This window comes from Xenopus tropicalis, chromosome 3, assembly GCF_000004195.4.
Source record: "Xenopus tropicalis strain Nigerian chromosome 3, UCB_Xtro_10.0, whole genome shotgun sequence".
Lineage (NCBI taxonomy): Eukaryota > Metazoa > Chordata > Amphibia > Anura > Pipidae > Xenopus > Xenopus tropicalis.
The window spans coordinates 22,386,076-22,406,084 of NC_030679.2; the positions used below are offsets into that span (position 1 = coordinate 22,386,076).

Sequence of the window (20,009 nt, forward strand, 5' to 3'; positions counted from 1 at the left end):
ATGTATCTGGCATTTAGAAACCCCAAAAGGAAGTTAGTACATACAAATTGCCCAGGAGATCTCTTTTGCTACTGAAAATTCAATACATTTACTGCATTTTCTGTGGGGTAAAAACACAAAAAAATACATTGACCCCCCAAAACCATATATTTTTGGAAAGTACACATTCGGACGAATTCAAAATTGGTACCCATGTCTTTCTACTCCAAACTACAGAGTCGCAATGCTTTCCCAAAATTGCCAGTTTTGATGAAATACCTAAAAATCACATCAAATCTTCCACTTTCAAGCACCTTATCTCCCACATAACATTAGGTACCAAAAGAACAAACGCTAAATATGAAAGCCAAGGGTCCGCTGAACAGTTTGATGCCCATTGTGCATAGGATCACCAATGTATCTGGCATTTAGAGACCCCATAAGGAAGTTAGTGCATACAAATTGCCCAGGAGATCTCTTTAGCTACTGAAAATTCAACACACGTACTGCATTTTCTGTGGGGTAAAAACACAAAAAAATACATTGACCCCCCAAAACCATATATTTTTGGAAAGTACACATTCAGGCGAATTCAAAATTGGTACCCATGTCTTTCTACTCCAAACTACAGAGTCGCAGTGCTTTCCCAAAATTGCTAGTTTTGGTGAAATACCTGAAAATCACATCAAATCTTCCACTTTCAAGCACCTTATCTCCCACATAACATTAGGTACCAAGAAAACACACCCTAAATATGAAAGCCAAGGGTCCGCTGAACAGTTTGATGCCCATTGTGCATAGGATCAGCACTGTATCTGGCATTTAGAGACCCCATAAGGACGTCAGTGCATAGAGATTGCCCCAGAGGTCTCTTTAGCTACTGAAAATTCAACACGTTTACTGCATTTTCTGTGGGGTAAAAACACAAAAAAATACATTGACCCCCCAAAACCATATATTTTTGGAAAGTACACATTCGGGCGAATTCAAAATTGGTACCCATGTCTTTCTACTCCAAACTACAGAGTCGCAGTGCTTTCCCAAAATTGCTAGTTTTGGTGAAATACCTGAAAATCACATCAAATCTTCCACTTTCAAGCACCTTATCTCCCACATAACATTAGGTACCAAGAAAACACACCCTAAATATGAAAGCTAAGGGTCCACTGAACAGTTTGATGCCCATTGTGCATAGGATCACTGATGTATCTGGCATTTAGAGACCCCAAAAGGAAGTTAGTGCATACAAAGTGTATATACTGCAATATAAGCTACCGGCATGTGCATTATGCGGCATAAGACCCCCTAACAGTTAGGAGACTCTAGAAAACCATATATTTTCCGAAAGTACACATTCTGACAAAACAAAAATGGGTAAATACATCTTTCTACTGCAAACTACCACACTACAAAGCTATGCTAAACAGAACGGTTTTTATGACATTTCTGAAAATTGTCACAAAGCTTGCATTTTACCCCATTATGTATCCCCACATTTTGTACCGTATCAACATAAAACATTCTAAATATGAACGCCATGGGTCTACTGAACAGTTTGATGCCCTATATGCATAGATTTACCAAACTATGTGGGGTACAGGGGCACCCAAGTAAAAATAGTGCATATGAATTTTCACATAAGACGCTCTGGCTCATGCAGTTTTTGCACCCGGTATGTGTATTATGCGGCATAAGATCCCCTAACAGTACAGAGACCCTAGAAAACCATATATTTTCCGAAAGTACACATTCTGACAAAACAAAAATGGGTAAATACATCTTTCTACTGCAAACTACCAAACTACAAAGCTATGCTAAACAGAACGGTTTTTATGACATTTCTGAAAATTGTCACAAAGCTTGCATTTTACCCCATTATGTATCCCCACATTTTGTACCGTATCAACATAAAACATTCTAAATATGAACGCCATGGGTCTACTGAACAGTTTGATGCCCTATATGCATAGATTTACCAAACTATGTGGGGTACAGGGGCACCCAAGTAAAAATAGTGCATATGAATTTTCACATAAGACGCTCCGGCTCATGCAGTTTTTGCACCAGGTATGTGTATTATACGGCATAAGATCCCCTAACAGTACAGAGACCCTAGAAAACCATATATTTTCCGAAAGTACACATTCTGACAAAACAAAAATGAGTAAATACATCTTTCTACTGCAAACTACCAAACTTCAAAGCTATGCTAAACAGAACGGTTTTTATGACATTTCTGAAAATTGTCACAAAGCTTGCATTTTACCCCATTATGTACCCCCACATTTTGTACCGTATCAACATAAAACATTCTAAATATGAACGCCAGGGGCCTACTGAACAGTTTGATGCCCTATATGCATAGATTTACCAAACTATGTGGGGTACAGGGGCACCCAAGTAAAAATAGTGCATATGAATTTTCACATAAGACGCTCCGGCTCATGCAGTTTTTGCACCAGGTATGTGTATTATGCGGCATAAGATCCCCTAACAGTACAGAGACCCTAGAAAACCATATATTTTCCGAAAGTACACATTCTGACAAAACAAAAATGGGTAAATACATCTTTCTACTGCAAACTACCAAACTACAAAGCTATGCTAAACAGAACGGTTTTTATGACATTTCTGAAAATTGTCACAAAGCTTGCATTTTACCCCATTATGTACCCCCACATTTTGTACCGTATCAACATAAAACATTCTAAATATGAACGCCAGGGGCCTACTGAACAGTTTGATGCCCTATATGCATAGATTTACCAAACTATGTGGGGTACAGGGGCACCCAAGTAAAAATAGTGCATATGAATTTTCACATAAGACGCTCCGGCTCATGCAGTTTTTGCACCCGGTATGTGTATTATGCGGCATAAGATCCCCTAACAGTACAGAGACCCTAGAAAACCATATATTTTCCGAAAGTACACATTCTGACAAAACAAAAATGGGTAAATACATCTTTCTACTGCAAACTACCAAACTTCAAAGCTATGCTAAACAGAACGGTTTTTATGACATTTCTGAAAATTGTCACAAAGCTTGCATTTTACCCCATTATGTACCCCCACATTTTGTACCGTATCAACATAAAACATTCTAAATATGAACGCCAGGGGCCTACTGAACAGTTTGATGCCCTATATGCATAGATTTACCAAACTATGTGGGGTACAGGGGCACCCAAGTAAAAATAGTGCATATGAATTTTCACATAAGACGCTCTGGCTCATGCAGTTTTTGCACCCGGTATGTGTATTATGCGGCATAAGATCCCCTAACAGTACAGAGACCCTAGAAAACCATATATTTTCCGAAAGTACACATTCTGACAAAACAAAAATGGGTAAATACATCTTTCTACTGCAAACTACCAAACTACAAAGCTATGCTAAACAGAACGGTTTTTATGACATTTCTGAAAATTGTCACAAAGCTTGCATTTTACCCCATTATGTATCCCCACATTTTGTACCGTATCAACATAAAACATTCTAAATATGAACGCCATGGGTCTACTGAACAGTTTGATGCCCTATATGCATAGATTTACCAAACTATGTGGGGTACAGGGGCACCCAAGTAAAAATAGTGCATATGAATTTTCACATAAGACGCTCCGGCTCATGCAGTTTTTGCACCAGGTATGTGTATTATACGGCATAAGATCCCCTAACAGTACAGAGACCCTAGAAAACCATATATTTTCCGAAAGTACACATTCTGACAAAACAAAAATGAGTAAATACATCTTTCTACTGCAAACTACCAAACTTCAAAGCTATGCTAAACAGAACGGTTTTTATGACATTTCTGAAAATTGTCACAAAGCTTGCATTTTACCCCATTATGTACCCCCACATTTTGTACCGTATCAACATAAAACATTCTAAATATGAACGCCAGGGGCCTACTGAACAGTTTGATGCCCTATATGCATAGATTTACCAAACTATGTGGGGTACAGGGGCACCCAAGTAAAAATAGTGCATATGAATTTTCACATAAGACGCTCCGGCTCATGCAGTTTTTGCACCAGGTATGTGTATTATGCGGCATAAGATCCCCTAACAGTACAGAGACCCTAGAAAACCATATATTTTCCGAAAGTACACATTCTGACAAAACAAAAATGGGTAAATACATCTTTCTACTGCAAACTACCAAACTACAAAGCTATGCTAAACAGAACGGTTTTTATGACATTTCTGAAAATTGTCACAAAGCTTGCATTTTACCCCATTATGTACCCCCACATTTTGTACCGTATCAACATAAAACATTCTAAATATGAACGCCAGGGGCCTACTGAACAGTTTGATGCCCTATATGCATAGATTTACCAAACTATGTGGGGTACAGGGGCACCCAAGTAAAAATAGTGCATATGAATTTTCACATAAGACGCTCCGGCTCATGCAGTTTTTGCACCCGGTATGTGTATTATGCGGCATAAGATCCCCTAACAGTACAGAGACCCTAGAAAACCATATATTTTCCGAAAGTACACATTCTGACAAAACAAAAATGGGTAAATACATCTTTCTACTGCAAACTACCAAACTTCAAAGCTATGCTAAACAGAACGGTTTTTATGACATTTCTGAAAATTGTCACAAAGCTTGCATTTTACCCCATTATGTACCCCCACATTTTGTACCGTATCAACATAAAACATTCTAAATATGAACGCCAGGGGCCTACTGAACAGTTTGATGCCCTATATGCATAGATTTACCAAACTATGTGGGGTACAGGGGCACCCAAGTAAAAATAGTGCATATGAATTTTCACATAAGACGCTCCGGCTCATGCAGTTTTTGCACCCGGTATGTGTATTATGCGGCATAAGATCCCCTAACAGTACAGAGACCCTAGAAAACCATATATTTTCCGAAAGTACACATTCTGACAAAACAAAAATGGGTAAATACATCTTTCTACTGCAAACTACCAAACTACAAAGCTATGCTAAACAGAACGGTTTTTATGACATTTCTGAAAATTGTCACAAAGCTTGCATTTTACCCCATTATGTACCCCCACATTTAGTAACGTATCAACATAAAACATTCTAACTATGAACGCCAGGGGTCTACTGAACAGTTTGATGCCCAATATGAATAGATTTACCAAACTATGTGGGGTACAGAGGATGCCAAATTGAAATACAGCAGACAAAATGTCCATGTGCAAAGACAAGTAACAAAGAACAATGTAAAAAGCCCTAAAATTGATAAAAATAAAAAAGAAATCACTAAAATCATTTTTTTTTTTTGCCTAATAATATCTGCAGGCAGAATAACAGTTTGAGTATTTTGGCTTGGGCAAATAAGTTTTACAGACAAAGTCAAGCGAACAACAACTATGCATAACTGAAAATGCTATAAAATGGCTAAACATGCAGTAAAAAACCCAAAAATGCACCAAAATCACAGAACATGTAGTAGAAACACCAAAATAATACACAAAAGGTATTGCGCAGTGCGGTTAGCGAATACGCTATCCGCAAAAGCAATAAAACATTTTTTTCAGGCAAGAATAAAAACGATGCGATAGAAAAAAAAAAAAAAAAATACAAAATTACATAAGTGTGTAAGTGAGTGTGTACACATGGTAAAATGTGTTTTTTGTGCATGTGTGTGAGTGTGCAAGTGAGTGTGCAAGTAAGTATGTGTAAGTGTAACTGTTCTGAATGTGTGAAACCCAACAACTACCCAAAATGTATGTGTTTGTGTGTAAGTGTGAGTATAAGTGTGTATTAGTGTATTATGTGTGTGTATGTGTGTTTTTTTACACTTACCTGGGACAAGCAGGCACAGACATCGTGTGAAGGTGGGAGGAAGGACCCAGGAGACGCTGCAGCTTCTTTCTGCGACGCCGATCCGGTGAGTATGAGAAGGGGGGCCAGGGGGGAGGGAAGGGAGAGCAGGAAATGTCAGGCACGCATAGACAGCGTGTCCTGACATTTCCTATGGGGCCCCTGGGCGATCGCGCCCCAGGGGCCACTCGTTCCCCACCTCTGACTTGTGTCTGGAGGCTGGGGAACGAGCGGGGAGCGAAGAAGCGGCTTGAAAAGCCGCTTCTCCGCTCCCAAACCCGGAAGTGCCCCAGGACGTAGAATATACGTTCTGTGGCACTTTGGTCCTTTAGTACCCAGGACGTAGATTCTACGTCCTGTGGCACTAAAAAGGTTAAGAATGTACCAAAAGACATACAAGGGTACTTCCGCTATTTGTACACGTGAACACTGACACACTACTGACAGTGCTGTTCTACAGCTGCCCAGAAAAGAAACATCATGTTCCCATGTTGTACAGAAGCAAATAAGCACAGAAAGATTATTTTTCCTGTGGAAAAAAAAAAAGAGGTGCATTTTGGTTCGGTGCCACCCCATAGTTACTGGACCACAGCCCTCAAACTGCACTCTATCTCACTATCAGTCATTTGAACTAAAGAAGCCACTCGGATGAGTGGTGAAACGTTTTCAAGAAAAACTCAGAAAAGTCCAGTTGTTTTAGACTTATTCTTCTAGATACTGTCTATCTCTGGTATTTTTATATCTAAGTGTAGACTGCCTGTGCATGCATGTAGATCTTTATTTTATTTACAAAGTGTTAGCTCACCTGCCTAAGCCAAGCAACACAAACACCTATTTGTAAATCAGAACAGAGAGATCTGACTATTTTCCAGAAAAAGAAGAGAAACCGGGAAAATGAAATGTTCGGCGTTCCCCCGCACTGCCACATATGAAATTATAATGAATAGTAGCTTTGAGTCTGTGTTTTTTACATTGTGATTTTCCAGACTAAACACAAAGCTCAACAATTTCTATATAAGGCCGTAGTATATTGCACAGAGCCAGGCATGTATATATGGGAGCGCCACTCTGAAGCACACTAGGACCAACTGTATGTTTATTCCGTGGTCTGGAATAACTCAGGAAACTAAACTTGCATTGCTGTTTCCCTATACAATTGTGGCTTTCAGCTTTAACACTGATGTAATGTTGCCCACAAACAAGGCTATTTTCTACTGATTCAGATTACTATTGCTTCTTCCATTAAGACAGATTAAGGATGGTCCCAGATATTGTGAACGAAGATCCTGTAAGACCATTAATGTATTAGTGAGTGCTCATCATCCAGCAAGTGTCACGGGGTAACATTCCCCTCATACCTCTGGTCTGATCACAGCACATGGAAATACAGGCCATCTAAAGTACTCTCACCTCATAGCAAATATGTAACAGATCCATCTAACTCTTGCTGAACTACAGAACCATATATTACCATAGGCATTAGGGCTAGTCTTCCTCTGAAGTAACAAATCCTTAAAGGAAAAGTAACACTAAAAATTTTTAAGTAAAAAATCTATTCTACCCTGCCCCAATAATTGCCCTATCCTGCAAACCATTTATTATTTTGAATGCTTTAGTACAAAATACCTGGTAAAAGTTGGCTTCCGGTCACTTGAAGAAAGGAAGGCTAGGTTCGATCAATCGATCGCTGCATAGTGGCTGCTTCCCTTGATACTTTACCTGCATCGCCGTATCGCCTTTCTTCAAATGACCGGACGCCAACTTTTAACAGGTATTTTGTACTAAAGCATTCAAAATAATAAATGGTTTGCAGGATAGGGCAATTATTGGGGCAGGGCAGAATAGATTTTTTACTTAAAATTTTTTAGTGTGACTTTTCCTTTAAAGGGGTTGTTCACCTTTGGCATGGTGTAGAGCAGGGATCCCCAACCTTTCTTACACGTGAGCCACAATCAAATGTAAAAAGACTTGGAGCAACACAAGCACCATAAAAGTTGATGGAGATGCAAAAAAAGGGCTATAGATGGCTATTAGACAGACTCTATGCACACTATCAGCTTATAGGAGGCTTAATTTGATAGTAAATCTTGTTTTTATCCAACCAAAACTTGCCACCAAGTCAGGAATTAAAAAATAACTCCCTGATTTGGGGGCACTGAGAGCAACATCCAAGGGGTTGGGGAGCAACATGTTGCTCATGAGCCACTGGTTGGGGATCACTGGTGTAGAGAGTACTATTTTAAGTTTTTAGTTATTTTACTTTTTGTTCTGCAGCTCTCCAGTTTGAAGTTTGATGCAGTTATTTGGTTGCTAGGGTCCAAATTACCTTATCAACCATGAAGAGACACTGAAATATGAATAGGAGAGGACCCGAATAGAAAGATAATCAATAAAAAGTAACAATAACAAAGTAATTTAAGCCTCAGAGAATAATAGTTTAGTAATAATTTTTGTCTGCTGGGGTCAGTGATCATAAAATTATAAAAAATAAATAAATAATGAAAACCAATTGAAAAGTTGCTTAGAACTGGCCATTCATAAGGGCTGTGACACATGGGGAGATTTGCTGAAGTCGCAAATTGCAGCACCGCGTATGCCATCCCATCGGCGATTTACATTCTAGCCGTGGGATGGCATATCAGGGAGATTAGTTGTCTGCAAAAACGGAGATTTGTAGCGCGTCAACTAATCTCCCCATGTGTCACAGCCCTAACATACTAAAAGTAAACAAACCCTTAACCTATGAACTAGTTTACCACACCTATTTGTTTCTGTCCTTAACCCTAGGTTAGATACATTTATTTATTTTCTTTGCCTTATCTATTATAACTAAACCCCTTGAAGAGCTCTGTATACCCTTGTGGTGCTATATAAATAAATACATACCTCTTGTAATTAAAAACTACAAAGCACAAAAAAACAATTATACCGCAGAACTTTATTTCAGAATAATTTTATTTATACTTATACCCTTAATGGGACTGCACTAGGCAAATCCATAATGGAGTCCTTGTAGATAATAAACTTGGCTGTAGCAAGCAATGCCAGGCAGCAGCTGCAAGGGAAAACAGGGTTTTGAGCTGTATTAAAAGGGGCACAGATTCACAGGAGGAGGGGGTTATTCTTCCCCTTTACAGAGCACTGGTAAGGCCCCATCTAGAATATGCTGTCCAGTTCTGGTCTCCAGTGCTCAAACGGGACATTATTGAGTTAGAGAGGGTCCAGAGAAAGGCAACTAAGTTGGTAAAGGGTATGGAAAGTCTCAGTTATGAAGAAAGACTGGCCAAGTTGGGTCTGTTTACACTGGAGAAGAGGCGCTTAAGAGGTGACATGATAACTATGTATAAATATATAAGGGGATCATATAATAACCTTTCTATGTTTTATTTACCAGTAGGTCCTTCCAACGGACACGAGGGCACCCACTTCGTTTAGAAGAAGGGAGGTTCCGTTTAAATATTCGGAAAGGATTTTTTACTGTGAGAGCTGTGAAGTTGTGGAATTCCCTCCCCGAATCAGTCGTGCTGGCTGATACATTATATAACTTTAAGAAGGGGCTGGATGGATTCTTAGCAAGTGAGGGAATACAGGGTTATGGGAGATAGCTCTCAGTACAAGTGAGGGAATACAGGGGTATGGGAGATAGCTCTCAGTACAAGTGAGGGAATACAGGGGTAGGGGAGATAGCTCTCAGTACAAGTGAGGGAATACAGGGTTATGGGAGATAGCTCTCAGTACAAGTGAGGGAATACAGGGTTATGGGAGATAGCTCTCAGTACAAGTGAGGGAATACAGGGTTATGGGAGATAGCTCTTAGTACAAGTTGATCCAGGGACTGGTCCGATTGCCATCTTGGAGTCAGGAAGGAATTTTTTCCCCTCTGCTGCAAATTAGAGAGGCTTCAAATGGGATTTTTTGCCTTCCTCTGGATCAACTAGTAGTTAGGCAGGTTATATATAGGCATTATGGTTGAACGTGATGGACGTATGTCTTTTTTCAACCCAACTTACTATGTTACTATGTTACTATGTTACTATGTATATCAAAATATACTATATTGCAATACTTGAAAATTAGGCATGTGTACCCCATTTACATGATTTCTTGTCATTAAAGGGACAATATACCCCCTTTGTTCAGCTCAGTTAAGGGTTTGGGTTAGGGTTAGTGCTGAATATATAGTTTTTACTACTGCCATAAATATCTGGGGTTTATGTTACTTCTTGGAGCTAGCATGGAGATAAGTAGAAGCCTTATTCATTTAACTAAGGTTGAGCAAAGGGTATTCTTTCTCTTTACAAGCTACACATTTTAAGGAGTTAATTTACCTGTTATCTTAACAGTTAAAGATATTTTCCTAAATTTAGCCACTTTCCATTCTACCCCAAGCCTTTTCCAAACCACACACATTAGTAAAGTTGTACAAACTCTTTCATGTACATTTGTAACACAGTAAAAAGAAACAAGACAAAACTGACAGTATGGTTGAAGGATGCCATCTTGGCCTTATGACAGGGATGGTAAACGTTTCCTTTAATCTACACTTTACAGCATGTGTCGACAGTAGTTATGTCCATAAGCCTAAAGCAGTTATAAAGTGGTCTATGACAGTGCTGTCCAACTTCTGCAGTGCCGAGGGCCGGAATTTCTCGCGCATACATGGTGGAGGGCCGCTAATGGAAGCCACTCCCCCCTTTTAAACCACACCCACTTCAAACCACACCCATTTTATCACAATGGTGGTAGTGCAGCAAAAACCCAAATGCTTGGTCCTCACTGCAGGGATATCAACCATCATTCATATGTGAAAGAATTATATTATGTCATATTAAGACACACCCTAAAATCCATATGACTCTTCCCCTGTGGATAGCACAGCAACCCCCAGTGCATAATTACACACCTTAGGGACCATTTACTGGCTATTTCCAACTGCTAACAAACTCCCAGAACAAACCCCTGCCAGGTTCACCTCCCACAGGCAGCATAGGGTAGCACTCTGCCTGCCCTACGCTACCTGTGTGTGCCATACTCTGCCTGCCCCATGATGCCTGCGTCTGCCATATGCTGCCTGTGTGTGCCATACTCTGCCTGCCCTATGATGCCTGTGTCTGCCATATGCTGCCTGTGTGTGCCATACTCTGCCCTACCCTGCCTGTGTGTGCCATACTCTGCCTGCCATATGCTGCCTGTGTGTGCCATACTCTGCCCTACCCTGCCTGTGTGCCATACTCTACCTGCCATATGCTGCCCGTGTGTGCCATACTCTGCCCTACCCTGCCTGTGTGTGCCATACTCTGCCTGCCCTACCCTGCCTGTGTGTGCCATACTCTGCCCTACCCTGCCTGTGTGTGCCATACTCTGCCCTACCCTGCCTGTGTGTGCCATACTCTGCCCTACCCTGCCTGTGTGTTCAATACCCTCCCTGTCCTATGCTGCCTGTTTGTGCCATACCTTCCCTGCCCCATGCTGCCTAAGTGCCATACTCTGCCTATCCTATGCTGCCTACACACAGGCCTGAGGTGTGAACAGTTGAACAATGTGGGTGATTACAGCCTGAGTCTGAGGTGTGAACACTGCAGGGGGTAAACAATGCAGGGATTAAAAGGTGTGAACAGTACAGGGGATTACATGTTTAAACAATACAGGGGATTACAACCTGAATCTGAGGTGAGAACCATGCAGGGGGGTAGTTCATCTCAGTACTGATATCATTTAAAGCTTATACAAGGGTAAACCATCAAAGCAGTCAGACAGGTGGGCGGCCACACAGAGGGGGGTCGCGGGCCGCCAGTTGGACAGCACTGGTCTATGACATTTCAGAGCACAACATCATTATTTTAGAAAACTGCCTTCCCTGAGCATGAGGAATGAAGAATGACTGACCTGTTGCATCAAAAATGCCCAATAGAAAGGTAGGTACTTATAACTTGTGATAATCTTAGCATTGAGAAACATGCCATGTAAATAGGTTTCCCACAATTAGTAATGGTTACACTAATATTTCACATTCTCATCCTAATCTTGACTCTTGTTTATCTATTTATTTCCTATAGTTATATAGCACCGACACAGTTCCACATCGCTTTACAGAGATTATACATCATTCACATCAGCCTCTGTTCCAGTACAGCTTACAATCTAAGGTCCCTATCACAATCACACACTATGGTCAGTTTTATCAGGAGCCACTTGCCTGTATGTTTTTTGGAGTGTGGGAGAAAAACCAGAGAACCCAATGAAAAACCTACAGACACAGGGAGAACATACAAACTTCTTGCATCTTCTTGTCTATTGTAGAGAGGAAAAATATACAAACACATACTGAGAAAAACAAACAATCTGTTCCGACACAAAGATGGTGCAAATCATAAAAAGTAATGAAGCTGAAAATAAAAAGTTTCTCTTTCCCCTGCTACCCACACAAACAAGTTGTGAAAGCCACAGGATTAAAGTGTTTGACAGGAAGTCCCCTGAGATGTTGTGTTCCTTCTTAAATTGATACAATGTATAACACATGAACTGAAACAAGGTTTCCAACCCTTGTATGTTCCACTTTATTAAACACACACAGACAGGCCTATAAAAATAAAATCTCAAACATCGGCTTACGGGTTAGCAACACTGGCGAGATACAGCGTTGGAAAAACACCTCAACTGTACAATGCCACAATGTGTCCAACGGATAGACTAAATAAGTGAGTATAAATATAGCGATATAACATGCAGCACGTAGGGGCAGATTTCGCTCAAGCCATTCAGGAAGCAAAGATAAAGGAAACCCCATGTTAGTTAAGGAATCAATGTAAGGTTTCGGAGGAAAAAAAACCCTCTGTATTTGAGGTATTTTTCCCATAGCAGGCCTTCTTAAATAAGAAAAAGTTTGACAGCTTTAAAGGAGAAGGAAAGGCTAATAAAGAGTTAATTTCAAGCTGCAGGCATACCTACAGTTCTTTCAATAGTGCCCTTAAGTCTCCCCCATATTTCTCCCATTCAGATGATCAGAAGCCTCATAGAAAAAAAAAAACGCTAAGCTCTGTAAAGAAAGTTCCCATAATGCATCACTCCTGCACCAAAGACCTGTGTACATGCTCAGTTTGTAAACCTATGAGGAAGCTTCCTGCTGATTGGCTTAGATGCCCATTCATAGGGGGAGGGGGGGGAAGTAGGAGAGGGGAGAGAGATGTGTGTCTCTGGCACAGAAAAACAAACAGACAAGAAATCCTGTATCTTTTGAAAGAGGACTCAGTGCAGCATTTCTGTAAGTGCTTATGGCTGTATTTACATAGACCTTTCTGATAAAGCTTACTTAGTTTTTACCTTTCCTTCTCCTTTAAAGGTGCCACACTTCTAGCTCAGTCAGTAGGGTAAAGAAATGGGAAAGGAGAAGAACCCATCATTCTGATTTTGAAAATCAAGTGTAACATTGAGATTGTGACTAATCTTGTGAATAAAATAGTTGGATGTAAATGTTAAGGTCAGGATGCAGCAGAAAGCTTTATAATATGTGAAGAGCAAGCAAACTGGATGAAAACCATAAACACATCAGGTCTATTCAACTAAATCCCTTATTGAGAATATCTCACAGACCAAGCACTATGAAAGAGTTCTGCTGTTGCCCCAGTAAGCGTACTGAGACTGGCACCTGGGGTATGAACCATTATAAGTTCTCTGTGGGAGGCTGATTAACTGCAGCGGAGGCCCCAGGAGGTAAATGCATCTGAACTTTAACAGAGATTTCTGAAGAAATAACACTAAGGATTCTACCTCAGTCTTACTGCAGTTGAATGTACAAGACCTCTATACATATGAACTGTTGTCTTGCCTGCTACATGGTGATAAACACTACTAGGGGTTGGAGGGCTGAACACAGTTCTGAGCCCCATGCTGTCACCCTCTGTCCTCACTATAAAGACTAAAGTCCCTAAACAAGATGTCTAGTTGGAAAAGCTCTTTCCCCAGCATTTTCAATGCTTCAGTGGAAATACCAATTATTTTCATATCAAGCATTCCTTTGCATTCTAAAGGGGTGCTTTTAGGTCAAATACCCTAATACTCTGTGTGTACTTTTTGTGCTACACCCTGGAAACTGGAGAATATTGGAAATAAAGTGAAGGCTTTGTGCTTTTTCTCCACTTACTGACCTAACTCTTGAAATTAACTTCCACACATTTTCTGCCAATTTGTAGCCCTACTTAAAGGAACATTAACACTAAAAAATGAAAGTGTTTTTAAGTAATTCAAATATTACGTACTGTTTGCTTCAGATAAACTACTATAGTTGTGTAGCCATAGAGGCAGCCGTTCAAGCTGGAAAAAGGCTATTGCCACACATGGGCAATTCTCAGCCTGCAGATAAAGGGAGACAGAGAATCTGCCCCTACATTCCTAAAAGCTTCTTTATGTGCCTGTACATGGAACCACTGCATTGGCCCAGGAGCAGGCACAGTAGATTTCAGCTTGGAACTGCTCGAGAGTTGCCCACTTGTGGCTGTAGCCCAAAGGAGAAAAGGCACAGGTTACACAGCCATAAAAGATAAGCTCTGCAAAACACAGAAAGTAGTTTACAGGGCTTCTCTTTTATCTGCTACGTAACCTACATAGGCATAACATAGGCTAATGTCTCATGGAGCGAATTAGTTGCCTGTGACACAGGCGACTAACTGTTCCAAATTGCCTTTCCACCAGCAACAACAGAAGTCAGCGGTAGAAAGGCCAACACACCACTATGGCTTTCCAAAGTTGCATGAGTTGCCTGCAGGAAGAAACTTCTGTTGCCAGGGGAAAGGCATTTGGAGTTAGTCTTCCACAGTAACAGAGATCTATTGTGGCAACTAACTCGCTCCGTGGGGCATTAGCCTTAAGGTCCCCATACACGGGACGATTGTAGCTGCCGATATCGGTCCCTTGGACCGATTCGGCAGCTTAATGGCCCGTGTAGGGGCAGAAACGAGGTGCCTGCCCGACAGATATCAGGCCTGAAATTGGGCAGATATCGATCGGGCAGGTTAAAAAATTCAGTCGGATTGGGGACCGCATTGGCTCGTTGATGCAGTCCCCGAACAGACGGTCCCAATTGTCGCCAATATAATTCAATCCTTTGGCCCCAGGGCCAAAGATCGAATTAGCCTACACGTTCCCCCGATATCGCCCACCCGATATCTTCGGGTGAAGATCTCGCCAAGCGAGTGAATCTTAACGTGTATGGGGACCTATAGCCTTATTTTAATTGAATAGCTACCCCCACGGCTACACAGCTGCATTATTTATATAATCTATAGTAGGGTTTCTGAAGCAAACACACCAGTTGTACCAGTGCAAGGCAACATTACATTAGATTATAATGATTTCAAAACACTTTCATGTTTTTGGTGTTACTGTTTCTCAAAGTTAATGACAGATGCATCCCATCTCTTCACTCTCAAGCTGCAGACATGTAGCAACTTGTTCTACAAATCTGATCATTTTCAAACCCTTTGAAACTGTGAATAGAAACAGGAGCAATTTAGGTTTTAAAAATAATATGTCTATCAACTTTTTGTCTATATGACATCTGTGTAACCGCTACTTAGGGCTATTAACACGTGCGTCTGAAGGCATGCCATATGAAATGCATGCTAAACACTTTAAAACATATTTATTGTGCATTTCAGCTGTCAGTTCTATTGTATTCTGAATAGCACAAAAGCAGAGCGTGCTGTCTTTGAAAAAAACAAAAGGCAATGAAATGTAGCTGTGCTACATGAGAACATTCATGGGCACAACCAGGAAGTATGAAATGGAACCAACTAGTCATGTGCTTAGATGCACTATACACATGTCAATTACGTGCGTACAACCCTTAAAACTACTAAATTGGAGTAATGAAAAATGGCTGGTTGACATATGAACAGCCATGCACAAATCAAAGATTCTAAGTTCTGTGGGTTAAACCAAGTGCAAAAGAAGAAGAATGACATGTACACATTTAATGCACTAGGTTTTCATAAAGGCATACACTCACTCTCCCATGGTGGAATGGCATGTAAATATAAGCTGAGCAATGTGCCACAGGCTGCACCCAAGGTGCCCAAAATAGGAGCAGCAACACAGGGTTAGAAGGTGAACTCTCTGTCTGTCAGCCTGGCTCCAAAATGTTCACCATTACATGGATCAATGAGACTGAGGTTTGCAGCACTAATAGGATCTAGAGGTTTCAAGTCTGATGAGACCATGTAAGGGCTGGCTCATACTGGCTAATCTGAAGCAAAAACTGACCTGTAGGAAAATAACTGCTAAAAGACATTTATACAAGGTGCGCAGGAAGCAAAGCACAATGGAGAATGCAATCCTCCCACTTAAACTTGAAATATGAAAGCTGTCACTACTTGCCATGACCTCCAGTTATTGCAGTTGCTCTCACCTGTATGAACTGCTGTATAGTCAGTTCTGAATTCTACCTACAACAGGCAAACAATAAAAATTCATCCAGAAAAGTAAACATTTTGGGAGATAAGGAAAACAGAGAAGGCTTAGAAGATTATCTGGTGTCAAACAATTGGACAAAAGGGCAGGGCATTTACTGAAAGGGGGTAAACTGAACTAAAAGTCTGAATAAATCTGGGCATGGGAGGGGAAATACGGCTTGTGGCCTCAGACAGTATTACTGACAAAATCTCAATATATGTATAAGTAAAAGTCCTTCACCTCCTACAGATCAGAAGACCTATTCTTCTCTTCTGAATATATTGAGCAAGACGTGAAGTACGGGGCGAGTCTGCACTAGAACTCAGCTAACGGGCAGAGTGGGAATGTGTCTGTACAGCTGCCAAAATAAATGAGGGAAGCAAAACGAGACTGTGAAGCTGCACTGAAACAACATAGACAAGGGTTGGGGGTATGGCGATTGAATGGAGCAATAAGCCTTATAATATTTGATAGATAGGACTTAAGGTTAATAATTGTACTAGATCTATAAGAAAGCTTGGAAAATTGTTAACAATCCTAGGCTTCGTTTTACAAATGCGTCTCAAAAGCAGTTTTCTGAAAAGATGTTTGTAGCACTCAATAGAACAGCACAAGAAACAAAACAATGGGAAACATACATACATCGGATTTCTTATGATCAGTCAGAAACACAAAACATGTTAAGACAAATGTACAAATAGAAATCTCCTAACACACACTAAACCCAAGCTAATTAGAGATGAGCCAAAACTAAACCCATCCCTACAGGGAATGAAAAGTAGAATTTCTGTACCTCCATGGATGTGTACCGGTGTCAGGAGAAGCCCTTTGGCTTCCGTTTTGGGGGAGTCCAGTCCGTAGCGCCCTCCGTCGATTCTCAGAAGTACTGGATTGCTACTTGGGTCTTGAATGGTCACATTTACCAGCGCACTGTAATTTTCCATGTTGGCTGTATCTGACCCACTTTGAACCATAGAACAGGGGAAAAGGACTAGTATAGGCAAACAGTTCAGATACTGCAGTGAGCGCCTGGGAATCATCTTCAAACCAGTCTGTTTGTACTAAGAAAACAATCCTTTGGTCTCCAAAAACATTAATAAGAACAATAAAAGTGCAATGCTGAGGAATTTCCCTTTATTTCTGGCAGGCTCCAATATATTCCTATGACATTCCTCCGTATATCCTTTCCTTAAAAGAATTATTGCAAATTATTTTAGAGCAGCTGGTTTAAAAAAATAGGAACAAAAAAACAGGAAAAAATATGAATATATTGGCACATAGTGTAAAAAAATGCGAAAAAAAAGGAAATGTGATGTTCTTCACTATTCTTCAAAGCCCCCCCATAGTCATTCCGGTAGAACAGGGTTCACAACACATAGAGGGTGTACATGAAGAATCCCCAGAATGACAGCAGCAAGCCTCCTAATCTCCGGCTGTTCCTGCTTTTATTTATGAAGGGAAGGTTTCTTGCCATAAAGGATTGTTGCTGCTCTCCCTTTGCAGCAGGGCTCTTTGTAGGTGTCTGGCAAACCGCATTGTCTAAAGGGTCTGCGGGGAGAATAGGAAGCGTTGGGGGGTCACATTGTGCAACTCACAAGTGTATCCCGGGCATCAGGGGGGCGCAAGGTGACCCGAAGAGCTGAGAGACCCCCACAACCTGGGGCGCTATACACTGTACGGGCAGAGCTGAAGCTGTCGCAGATCCTTTCTCCGAGTCGCAATACTTTTTTTGTTAACCCCTCACACAGGAAAATCAAGCCCCGGAACAGAAATAGAAATCGCGAAGAGAAACTGCAACTCACTCGTTCCAGCTGCGATTCCACCGCCGGCGTAAGCAAACTGAAGTGTCAGTCCTGTGGCAGGCGGAGGAAGGAACGCCAAGGCTCCGCCCACACCACGTGACACTGTTTCTGCGCTCATTCATAGATGCAGCGCCCCCTGCTGGCAAGGGAAATCGCGCATGCGCCTTGGGCAAGGACCTTTATGAATTATCAAGGCAGACTTAAAAGCACCAGTCACATTGCTGCAAAATGTAGATAAACTGTTTAAAACAAAACTTCACGTCTTATTATGCACCCTCCTTGCTGAGATTTGCCCATTACTTACATGTATTGGAGACTATTTTTAAAAAAAATTGTGAAGACTTAAGTTCTTTCTTTAACAGAGCTGCGAATGGAGGGGGGAATGAACTGGAACAATGTGAAATTGACCTAAGATGCAGCACTGCTGCTCTCTTTATCTCTTAACAAGACCTAAATAAAGATCTAAATAAAAATCTCAAGTTATTGAGGAATTATTAACCCAATGTTATTTTCTATTTATGTAAAACAGTTATTTTTATCACCAGCTCCTTTGTGTCAGTATTTTATTTCCAGCTCCAAAACGAGGGTATAGTAGCAAATTAAACAAAATAAAGAAATTCCAGACTTCAAATGGGGGGTCACTAACCCCACCAGTCAAATACTATTGCTCTTTGAGGCTACAATTTTATTGTTACTTTATGTTCCTGTTCGGTCCCTAGTCTTTTCATATTCTAGAATCTCATTCAAAGCACTGCCTGGTTGCTAGGGTAAATAAGACCCTAGCAACCAGATAGCTGCGGAAATGCCAAACTGGAAAGCTGCTGCACAGAAAGCTAAATTACCAACAAAAAAAAAAAAAAATTTAGACCAACTGCAAATTGTTTCAGAATATCATTGTATGCATCCAACTTAAAGTCAATTTGAAGGTGAACTACCCTTCTAATGATCAACATCCTGCATCATCTTTAAATATAGGCACACATTTAAGGTTACTGGATCCCAGTCCCAGACTAAATGCCTGAGGGGCTGCTGTAAGATGCTCTGTCAGAGCTGCCACCTAGCCAGGGTTTGACCGGCCCCACCAGCAAACAGGGTCGGACTGGGACACCGGGATTTTTCCCGGTGGGCCCCAGGTCTAGTGGGCCCCGGCGGCTCAGACCCGACCCTTACCGGCGCTCCACCTGCCCGACCACTCCTCCCTGATGCGTTAAATTTTCGAGCGCTCAGGGAGGACGTTGGGTGGGGGGCCCTGCGTGGGGGGTTAAGGGGGCCCCTGGGGGGGGTTAGGTGACGCAGCCGGCAGGGGCACATGTAGGGCCTCGGGGGCGGGAGCCCCGGTGGGCCTTTCACCTCCCAGTCAGACCCTGCCAGTAAATCTCCAGTTAGGGCCAGTATTACAAATGTACGCCATTCTACAGATCCCACCCTCCCTTCTCTGACCCTCTCCATGGCAATCACTCCCCTTTTAAGTAGATATCCGCATCTGCCCCGCCCATGTCCCTGCCCCCCCCCAGCAATTTCCCTGCCCCAAGTGACATCACTGCCCTTCCCCTATCCCAAACGCCGGTATTAAAGCAGAAGAAAGGTGGGAACCCTACACTCACTATTTATTGGCCTCTGGGGGGCTGTTTGGGCCTCCATGTACTTGAAATGCCAGGGCCTATTTTGAATTCCCAGTCCAGACCTGTTGGATCCCCTAAGCATTTCCACATAAATTCTTCAGCGCCTCAGGCTCCAAGGAAGAGAGCAAGAAAAATGGACACCCATAGTGCAGTATTTCAATACACAATAATACATCCTCGTGATAACCATTGTATGACTTTCCACAATCATGACGCACGTGATTGTTCCATGTAAGGGCTAAACCATATGTAACATAACCCCAACAGAAATTTCAGAAAGTTCAACCTTCTTATGCCCAGTATTATATGGTCTCAGGTATAGATGGGTACTTACCA

At 41.4% G+C, this 20,009-nt stretch overlaps 1 protein-coding gene across 2 annotated transcripts in view; it reads right to left on the minus strand.

The window, feature by feature from the left end:
- Positions 1 to 18,115, minus strand: part of rnf130 (ring finger protein 130) — a 134,853-nt gene extending 116,738 nt beyond the window's left edge. Inside the window, exon 1 of one of the 2 annotated variants that reach the window (XM_012958428.3) lies at positions 17,043 to 18,115. In XM_012958428.3, the coding sequence (XP_012813882.1) occupies positions 17,043 to 17,289 (247 nt within the window). In that variant the 5' untranslated portion in view covers positions 17,290 to 18,115. 2 annotated transcript variants of the gene reach the window in all.
- Positions 18,116 to 20,009: the final 1,894 nt, after the last annotated feature.